This window comes from Strongylocentrotus purpuratus, unplaced genomic scaffold (assembly GCF_000002235.5).
Source record: "Strongylocentrotus purpuratus isolate Spur 01 unplaced genomic scaffold, Spur_5.0 spur5_scaffold_16, whole genome shotgun sequence".
Classification (NCBI taxonomy): domain Eukaryota; kingdom Metazoa; phylum Echinodermata; class Echinoidea; order Camarodonta; family Strongylocentrotidae; genus Strongylocentrotus; species Strongylocentrotus purpuratus.
This window is the reverse complement of record NW_022145601.1, coordinates 21,852,415-21,862,965: the sequence shown is the minus strand read 5'-3', so window position 1 is coordinate 21,862,965 and position 10,551 is coordinate 21,852,415. Positions and strand designations below refer to the sequence as shown.

At 36.6% G+C, this 10,551-nt stretch overlaps 1 protein-coding gene across 1 annotated transcript; it reads left to right on the top strand.

Moving 5' to 3' along the window:
* Positions 1-4,762: 4,762 nt before the first annotated feature.
* Positions 4,763-8,620, top strand: LOC115924783. The gene is made up of 5 exons (XM_030987610.1): positions 4,763-4,908; positions 5,514-5,678; positions 6,359-6,505; positions 7,791-7,922; positions 8,342-8,620. Exons 1-5 carry the CDS (start codon positions 4,876-4,878, stop codon positions 8,570-8,572), a joined length of 708 nt encoding a protein of 235 aa, XP_030843470.1. The 5' UTR covers positions 4,763-4,875; the 3' UTR covers positions 8,573-8,620.
* Positions 8,621-10,551: the final 1,931 nt, after the last annotated feature.

Genomic DNA, 10,551 nt, shown 5'->3' with positions numbered 1-10,551 from the left:
CTCAAACCTACTATTATAGACACCTGAAACTTATGGTAGATATTTATATATATATATATATATATATAACCTCATAAAAAGAGAACTCAATGGAATTGAAAGTAATGCATTTACTAAGCAATTGACAATTCATGGGAAGCTATTTTCATATCACCCGCTCCGTCAATTGTTGCATCTTAATTGATTTCTTCTTTCTTTAAAGTCATGAGAAAGTCATGTTTTGGGAGGATTTCCGGGGAAAGAGATATATTCCAAAGGTATTTTTATAAAACATTAATGTTTGCAGTTAAAAACAAGCATCAAAAAATGATATTTGAATGATACACATGTTCAATTCAGTATGACAAGACAAAACAACAATAACAAACAAACATCCAATCAAACAAAAATTTCCTTTGAGCCTCTGGATTCTTTCCATCTCAAAACCTTGATATGAAATTCGAAAAATCTAATTTATATTTTGGCTTTGTTAATGTATCCTTTTGGCCTTGTTAATGTTTTACTTTCAACAATATATCTTTTTTTGTACATGCAATTTTTAAATGTATGCACTTAGAGCTCTTACAACTTTGCCATAATAATACTACAGTGGCAGAAAGTTTTCATTCACATTTCATTAACTTCTTTGACAGTAACTTCCACGTATTACTATACATGTACATGTACCATTGTCATTGTTGCTGCATTTTTTTGTACACTACTGGTATGCTGCAATGATGAAAAGCCTTACCTTACTCTAAAATCTGCACCCCACCATGCGAGCCTCTGGAGTAGACTCAACCTATATTCGTTAGAGGCATCTTCAGCCGCCATGAGACTTGCACGGATGTTGGTCCCGCTCTGCCCTGGACTCTGGTGCCAAGTCAAGCGATTTTGTGGCAGGCACCCCGGTCATTACAACAAAGTTATATCGAAAGACCGCCCAAAAGAAAAACAAAAAGTGGTCTCTATCGACAGGTGGTCTTTATACTAGGTTTCCTTCATAGCATGTTTCGATAAGAAGCATCATTCAAAGGGAAACAAACATTGGTGTCTTTATAGTCAGATGTTTTTTTCTACACAGGTGGTGGCTAATATACGTTTGACTGTAATAATATTTAAACTACCAAATAGCTGAACATTTAGTTTTTGCAGAAAAAGAAAAGAGAAAAATTCTTTACACATTTTGATTTTTCAAGAGTGTGAAAATAAACACTTCACTGTTAGATTATAATACAGTGGTAGAAAATTCAAATCCTTTCTTTTACATCAATTTTGGGGACAGATCTTAAACTTATTCAAATACAAGTGGTCCTGGTATTCTTTGACATAATTGTTTATGTTTTACTAAAGAGGTAAATACAGGTAATTATAACTTAAGTAAATGATATGTACTAAGTGTGTGATGAAAAATTGTTTAATTCATATCTATTTTGTATTTATTATTTCCTCATAGACATAATACATGTTTTTTTGTGGTGACATTTTTGTTTCACAATTTGATGTAAAGCTCGCTATTTTTTCCCCTTATTTCCCAGTGAAACATACTAGCCATTAGATAATGCAAATTTATCTGTGAAATCCTTATGGTATGGCATTTACCAAAAATACAAGCAAAAAGATTAAGTATAAATGCCTGCATATAAATTTTGATAAATAATATGAATTTTCTCCCATTTTGGCAAAAGCCTAAAATATTGATTTTTAGCTAAAGCTGAAAAAAAAACAATGTTGACTTCAAAGTAGCTGCATCCATTGATATGACATTTTTTCTTTTGAATTTGTTTCTTTGTTCTATTTCAAAGCTTGCCAACAGACCGGGTTACTAACATATACAAACGTATTGATGTTTCTTTACAGGGGACCTAGTGACAAGATATTCCATTATCCTTTATTAATGAATGAATTACAATACTCCGACTCCAGTCTCCATACATTACTTGTTGCTTTGTCGAAAAAACCTTGGGCTAGCCTTTAGGTTGTCAAGAACAACCTTTGTTTACAAAATATTAAAGAAATTTGAATATGTTGGTAACCCGGTCTATTCTTTAAAGATTTGAAAGTCAAGGACTAGATTGTGTGCAAGTGTGTTTCCATCAGCAAGACACAAGTGATGAGAGCAACTTAATTTACGTTATGTGAGAGAACAATTTTCTTGGAAGTTTCAATACTTAAGCTGATGTTGGTTCATTTAGGTAACATAGGTTGGCCTGTGCTAGGTAATAATTTGGTATAGGAAGCACTCCAGAACTTAAAGAGAGACGTTTGTTAGAATTCAATGTTATTGTTAATTTCTATAATTGTTTCGCAAGACGTCACTTGTTTTGATTGCAGTCCCACCTCGAAGGTTCACATCCCTACCTGTATACCATATAAACTCAAACTGAAACTCAAACTCAAAATATACATTAAATCCCAAACTCAAACTCAAACTCAAACTCAAAATATACATTAAATCCCCTCTTTATGTGAAATGTGAAACCCTCGTCTCCAATATGCCCCACTCTGCGCTCCTCTAACATGCCATATGAGAGGTAAAAGCCAGAATGGCGACCCATACCCTTTTATGTCGAGTTACCGCCCTTCTGGCTGTTAGCAGATGAAATATCATCCCCAATACCACATATCTTTCCCCTTTCCCCTTTCCGTGCCACACCCCCATTTCTTCCCCAAGTTTTCCTTGTGCCAAACCCCTATACTCCTCCTTGTCCCCTTGCATATACAACTTTTTATCTGCTGATGTATACCACACTTGCCCATTCCTCCTGCCACACCCCAATTCCCTCCCGGTTACCTCCCCTATACCATAACTCACACCTTCTCTTATTGACCACGCCCTTTTTCACCCTCTCATTCATCATCTTTGTTCTAGGCGGAGTACTATATTTAAGCAATGTCTTCCAAGAAGGGAAAAAAAAGAGGGGTAAAGATAATTGACCCATTGATTTTGTTTTATAATGCATGTTTGTACAGTATATCAATATTTATATAATTATTTTGATCTGTCACAGACTTCACTTATTTTTGGTCTTGGATTAAAAGAGATGTCGAACAAGTGAGATGAAAAAAGAAGTTATCTCGTAGCGTTCATTTTTTTTCTTACCAGGAGGAAGTGATGTGGTTTGTGGTTTAATTCTACTTCGCTTGAAAGGATGATAAGCATGTGGTTGGAGGTAAGGGAAAGAGAAAGAGAGAGAGAGAGAGGGAGGAGGAATAGAGGGAAATGAGTAGGAGGTAGAGAGAAAGAGAGAGAAAGGGGGAGGGGAAGAAGGCATAGAGATAGGGAGGGAGGGAGGGAGAAAGGGAGGGTGGATAGGAAGGGACGGGAAGGAAGAAGAGAGGGGGATAGGGAGGGAGAAAGAGAGGGTTGATATAGGGAGGGAGGGAGGGAGGATGATAGAGGGAGAGAATGGGGAGAGAGGACGAGATTGTTCATGATGTACCTTATATAATAATTTTGAAGCCAATCTTGTCATATTCCGCGGTCGATTCAGTGGTTCCTCGACCCTGCAACTTAACATAGCGTATTCACATTATAAGCAATCATCAGTCATAATTGTGCCTCATTTTTTGAGAAAAAAATCGAGAGAAGATGAGAATTATAGAGTAAGCTTGATTCTTGAATGCTTGAAAGCTTCATTCTTTTGAATCTACGGTTGTTATCCCGAGACTACGTTTGGCTCCACCACTCGACACAGTTGGTGAACAATAATTGTCCGTTTTATGAAAGAATTCCTCATATCTGAAACGTCTAGTGGGAGGGGGGGGGGGGGGCGCTTCCCAGGTCTTACAAGATAAACAAATTGCGAATTACAAAGGCTAGCAATTATGGGGACGCTGTTGCATATATATCATCTTTTCTATTTCACCTAATTCGTATCCTCTGAGGGGTTCTCTCCCGTCAATTTTCATTTTCATTTTTTTTTCTTTTGCCATTGGGGAAGGGAAGGAGCTACGCATAGGAAACGACCTTAACGATACAAAATAATAATATGTTATGAGTGTGTTTAAAGATAAACTCCAGTTTTGGTAAAAAAAAGAAAATTAATTCTCACAGAATCAAACAAAACTTACACTGAATGTTCAAGATTACAAATAAATGACATGTGCCAAACAATTTTTGAAGAAAATGTATACTGGCTGAGTAATGAGCATAAAAAGACAAGGAAATCAAGGTAGTACCAGCCCCCGACACCATGTGTGTTGTCCCATATATAGCTTTCTGTGTACAGTGGTTGTTACTTTACCAAGACTCGGCCAAATTTGTTATGATTTTGATGACTCCAGAACCTTGCAGTGCACACCAATACTTACATGCTACATGATCAACTGTTTCTGATCCATTCCACACCTTTTCTTTCACAATGCAATCGCATTACCAGAACTGGAGTTTATCTTTAATGAGAGTGCATGTAGTAAATATGATAACGATGGACAATTCATTTTTTAAGTACCGCTAAAGTATCGAATACAAAGATATGAGTTTGTGGCATGTGACTTTCGAATCACAAAATTTATTTTCGATAGAATAATTAAATGCTAATCTTGAAACTTCTTGAAAGCAAGACGAGGAAATGGATAAATCAAACGACTATCGCTCTCAATGAGCTATTTATTTTAATTGTAGACTTTATATTGCTCTCACGAGTTCCATTTCGCGACGGTTTTAAATTAATGATATCGGTCATGTGCCTATTCTCCTCCTTAAAATAAGCCTAACTAATAATAGGTCCAAGACAATCTCTTGCGACATGCATAAAATTGCAATAGCGGCTGAGGGAAAGTTGAGGGAAGGACTGCGTCTCGAAGAGTATTGAATTAAACCCACGTCTACCAAAGTAGGAAGTAGGTCCATCCAAAGGCAGACAGTTGGCAACTTCTTGTCGTCTTCTATTTATGTCGTCTCTGGAGAAGACCATGGACTCTGAGGTAATAATACTTAATACTTTTATTCTTGTATTTACTTTACTTCATTTCTGCTTCCGGTACTTTTATTGTTTGCCTTGACTTTAGAAAAGTTCATATTTCTTGTGAAGGATAATAGCGTGAACGATTAAGTGTAGAAGAAGAAGAAGAAGAAGAAGAAGAAGAAGAAGAAGAAGAAGAAGAAGAAGAAGAAGAAGAAGAAGAAGAAGAGAAGAAGAAGAAACAAGAAAACAAAAAGAAAGCTTCGCCTCATTATAACCACGGCGAAAGAACATTCTTTTCTTCGTGTAAATAGACTAGGCAAGCATGATAAGGGGAATAACTACTTTGTTGAGGAATCGTTGTAGAGTAGTTTAGTCACTTGAATGGATATACGAAGGTTGGGGATTCGATCCTTCACAAACCATTTTCAAAATTCCGTTCTTCTCCTAAATTGTGAGCTGACAAGCTTGAATCGGATGACCGTGGTTATAATATACCTGTGTGATATATCCGAAAAGTGTTCAGAGAAATCGCTATACAAACCAGGAAATTTAGTAAAATCCTTTGTCACCATTTTCTTTTCACCTCTCTTTTATTCACAATAAATGATGTCGTACTTCGATCAGCACGCCAAAATTCACGCCATCTCCTCGGTCATCGTCGCCACCATCGTCGCCGTTGGGGTGATCATCGCCGCTGTCATCGTAGCCGATGGAGACTTCGGGAGAGGCCCAATCCCGTGCATGGCCATCAACGGAGGGGGAGCCTTAAAGGCTATGCCAAGTAGTGTGGTGAGCAAAGTTTGATACTAATTAAAATATTTTGTTGCCCTCTCGGCCACTAATCGATGGATTTTGAAATACCTGTTGCCCAATTTTTGTTGCTGGAAACTAAACACCACAAACACAACGCATGATGTGTATGCATTCCACATGCACCCTTTTGTAGAGCAGGGGCGAATCCAGGATTATGTGAAGGGGGAAGGGGGGGGGGGGGGGTACAATGTTAACAAATCTCAGACAAGCAAGTACAATTTCGTGTGTATACCTAAGTGTTTCAATTACAGCCGGGTAACTACACCTAGGAAATACATTACCTCTTAAACTATAGTCATTATAACCTACCCAAACGGGAGAAAATACCTAGAAACCGATTTGATCCATTTTTGTTGGGGTCATTTTCCTTGCGGTAGTTGACCTGGTGTAATTTGTAAAGAGGTAAATTGCAAGGGGAATTCGTCCTGCGTTATCCTTATAATTTTGTGAGGGTGGTTGTCTAGGGGTAGTTATCATAAGTTGTGCTTGGTTGTCATATGGGCACATTGTTCTGGGCATAATTATCATAGGGTATTTTGTTGTTGTTGTGGGGGGGGGGGGGGGGCGGTGGTTCTTACCGGAGAGGGTGGGAGGGTGATGTCCAGTGGCGATAGTTCAAAGGATTGTTACCCTGAAAGACTTTCGATTGATTGCAGACCATGGATATCATGATCATACACGATGAGACGGAGATTGGCATGCAGAGGGCACGATACGACTACGACAAAAACACGATCTTGGTCGAAACTCCGGCGATCACGGATGGATTCACCAATGCTACCATTGCCATCGACTACGACAGGGTAAGGTTTAACGAGAAATAGAGATAATTATATTCTATGATGGAGATGGTGAAATCTAGAGGAGGTTAATAGAATGGTAAAGGAGAGAGAGAGAGAGAGAGAGAGAGGGGGGGAGAGAGAGAGAGAGGGAGAGAGAGAGAGAGAGAGAGTGAATGCGAGAAATAGGATCAGTTTGTGTTTGTGCGAGAAACACATTCACTTCCTCTTTACACACGCACCCTCACGCACACAAATATCCAGAGAGAGAGAGAGAGAGAAAAAAAAAGCGTGTGAAATAGAAAGAAACAAAGAAGAAAGAGAGAGTGAGAGAGAGAGAGGGAAGGAGAGATGGAAGGATAGAGAGAGAGAGAGTGAGAGAGAGAGACAGAGAGACAGAGAGACAGAGAGAGGGGAGGCGTGTGTCGGGAGAAGGGTGGGGGGGGGGGGGTTGGAGGTGATTGATTAATCTTTATCGTTATCAACATTTGTCCTCCACCTCAACAGCATGCATTTAATTAATTGCAATCATTCCGAAGATCGCTGATGGCGTCCTGCCCTTTCGTTTTTAAAGTGGATGTGTTGGATTCTTGTTGGAATGAAATATTTTAACGGTGCGAAACATTTGCAATTGAACATTTATATTTGAGTCCGTGTGAGAGCGAGTTGCGCGTGTGTGTTTTATTTGAGTTTTACAGACGTATAATGATTTCTTTTTTGTTTTCATCAATTGTACAATTTATGTAATGTCAATGTTTTGAATTCATGTCATGGAAAAACAACTGTACTTTATTTCTAAAATTAATTTATATTGTTTGGAATCATTAAAAATTAACTATTTAAAAAAAAAAAAAAAAAAAAAAAAAAAAAAAAAATCTCATATGATTATATTCGTCTGGGGACGTCATACTCTTATGTAGATTATCAGTTTGAAGACGAAGACAGAGAATTTATTCATTTATCTATTTATTATTATTTATTTATTATTTATTCAAGTTTTATTTGAAATGGAGGGTAAGTACATTTAGTTAAAAAAAAACTGATTTCCAAATACGCCCTCTAGGACGACATAACAAACATGTGATATACAAAAATATAAGGAATACATGCAAATATAACATTCATAAAAACCAGGGAGATGTCAGTTAAATCTCCCTGTAAAAACTACACGTCGACAATATTTGACATAATATATTGTATCAGAACTGATCGTACCACGGATATTACGACCAACTCGCACCTCTTTCGACTACCTGAATATATACCATCACTTTTTTTCTTTTTGTTTTGTTTCGTTATTATATACCAGTCGGTTGTGGTTATCAAGCTTCTTGATGATGATGATAACATTTGCTATGTATCTGCCTTGAGTGGGGACATGATGGACATGGCAGATAGATCCACGAACTTTATGGAAATGGGACATACGGGACATGAACAGGTAAAAATACGACCTTGCAATTATTGTATTCGATGTTAAAATAATTTTGTAACAGTTAATTTAATTCCCGAAGTATTAGAGGAAAAAACAACAACAAGCCCTTATTTCACTGTATATCATTTTGATACATGCTGTAAAGACTGTCATTATTGGCAAAATTAGGCCGATCCAGACAAAAATATTAAAAAAAAGGAAAGGGAGAGAAAAAAAAAATTGAGAGTAAAAGGGAACGCAATTAAAAAATAATTATCGATTTCCTTAGTGTATCAGGAGGGCGAAACCAAGTCACTTTCCAGCGCCCGGTCGCTTTGCTCTCTCGCATTTTGCCCCCAATAAAAATGTACCAGTACTCACCCTTACGGTACTAAAATGGTATTCCTATCATATATTTGTCCGTCATCTTTTTCCTACCCTTTCAGGCGATCGACGTAAATACCGCTGACGATGTAGAAATGAACTACCAGACCACCGGGCTAATTCCCGCTGGTTACGTCACCAACGCCAACGGACCAATCATACGCGCTCTCTGCGCCGGAGACGAATCCTATTGGTCGAAACCGAGAATGTCGTCAAGCAGGACGAGACGTCGTTCGGGCAAGGCTTCCGCTCGTTTTTGTATTTTCGGATTTTGCTTCAATATTAATTTCTAATCTCTTTATCTCGATTTACATTCTGACTATACTTAGTGCCATATCCATTGGGTGGGTTGGGGTGTGTGTGTGTGGGGGGGGGGGGGGAGGGGGCGGCAAGAACAATTTTAACGCAAGGTAATTCCGTGAACATATCCTTGTATTGAAATATTCTACCTACAGTTGTAATCTAATTGAAATGTCGAAAAGAAAAATATTAGGAATGATTAGAAATTGTATATAGGCCTATATATAAGTCTGATGCTTTGATTTAGTGACGTCTCACTTTCGGCTATTGCTTTCGATCTCTTTGTTGCAACTTCATTAAGAAGTCCACTCTTCATGCCATGCATTTTGTTCATTCATCTCCTTCTTAAATCAACACATAATACGAACAATACAATGTGAATAAACACACCCTTGGTTTGTTCTCGCGGAATATGATTTAGAAAATGATTTAAGAATATTATGCATCCAAACATTTAATAAAAAATACACGATTGTAAAGTGTAAAAAGTCAAGGCTTTTAAAACATTTACATTTATTATTACATGGAACGTAAAATGAAAGAAAAAAATGCAGTAATGATAGAATAGTGACTCGGGCTTTATCATATATAACATTTAGATGTGCCAAAGGCTAATTCAACGCAAGCCAATTCAATGAACATTTCATTTCATTCAAATAAATTAGCTGTAGTTGTCATTTAATTGATTTTTTCGAAAAGAAAATATTAAGAATGATTGGAAATTAAATATGGATATGATGCTTGGAATTATTGATGTCGTACTTCCTCTTTCATATTTAAGGTCGTCAGTTCAAGCTTTGCTTATGATCACCCCTTTTTAGTATTTTTTTAAATTATATCTACGCATGATTTTATGCGACCTCTTTAAAATTCGTATTACTAATTATGTATATTGGAAATAAAATGAACATCAATAAACATCAATTAATTGCTTTCGATCTCTTTGTTTCATCATCAACAAGGAGTCCGATTGTTGTGTCATTTATTTTTATTTATTACCTTCTCAAATCAGCACATAATACGATCAATGAAATGTGAAGAGCACATCCTGGTTTTGTGCGCGCGGAATATGATTTAGAATGAAAGTAAGAAATATTATGAATCATTTAAACAATAAATTTTGCTTGTGTATAAAGTCTTAGAAGCCAAGGCTTGTAAAATATATGTCTTTTAATGTATTTTTATTACATGCACAGTATAATGAAAATTGAATGTAGGAAATAATCAGATAATGGATCGGGATTAACCACATATATAATGTAGCTATGCCAACCATGTGTCAGAATAGAGACAGAATTGTTTTGGGGTGTATTTCAGAATCCAAAAGGAAGAAGAATGAAATATCATGCTTTATAATATAATGTAAATCAATATAGTTATACTCAATCACATTGTACATAAACATAGTTTCTCTATTGTACATAAAGATCCTAACAAACTACTGCAAATATATCAAACAAATGTGTAAATCTCTTTTTCTAAAAATTACAGAAACCAAGTTTAAGTGGCCATTTTTCAACTCAAAGTTACATCATGAAAAATTGGATTGATTTTTAGACTTAAATAAAAAGATTATTACAAATACTATGTAATGCAATTCCCCCACCATATTTATATTTACATAACAAAGAATTGATACCTTAAAAAGGAAAGTGGCAAATTGAAAATCCTTGATTTACTATAAAAAGCGTGGATTTATCCCCTTTTGGAGTGAAACTCTCCATACACAGCGTAACATTATTTATAGTACACAAGTACGCATGGCTATGGACACTTGAGGTGGGCCTATTCACATTTGTCTTCCAAAACCGAGGTTCAGTGGCAAATGCAGATAGATGCAAACACGCGCGCACACACACACACATCCATAGGCTCATTTAAAGTGTTTTGATGTACGATGAATAGAAAAATAGAAAAGAACTTAATTCTTGAATTAAATCGACGATAAAAATCATATTGAAGTAGTGGAAAG

Bases quoted from the DNA above. Each gene is read 5' to 3' on its own strand.
- LOC115924783 (XM_030987610.1), top strand. From the start codon at position 4,876: ATGTCGTCTCTGGAGAAGACCATGGACTCTGAG. The intron at 4,909-5,513 runs GTAATAATACTT...TACTTCGATCAG, and splicing joins AGAAGACCATGGACTCTGAG to CACGCCAAAATTCACGCCAT. The intron at 7,923-8,341 runs GTAAAAATACGA...CTACCCTTTCAG, and splicing joins GACATACGGGACATGAACAG to GCGATCGACGTAAATACCGC.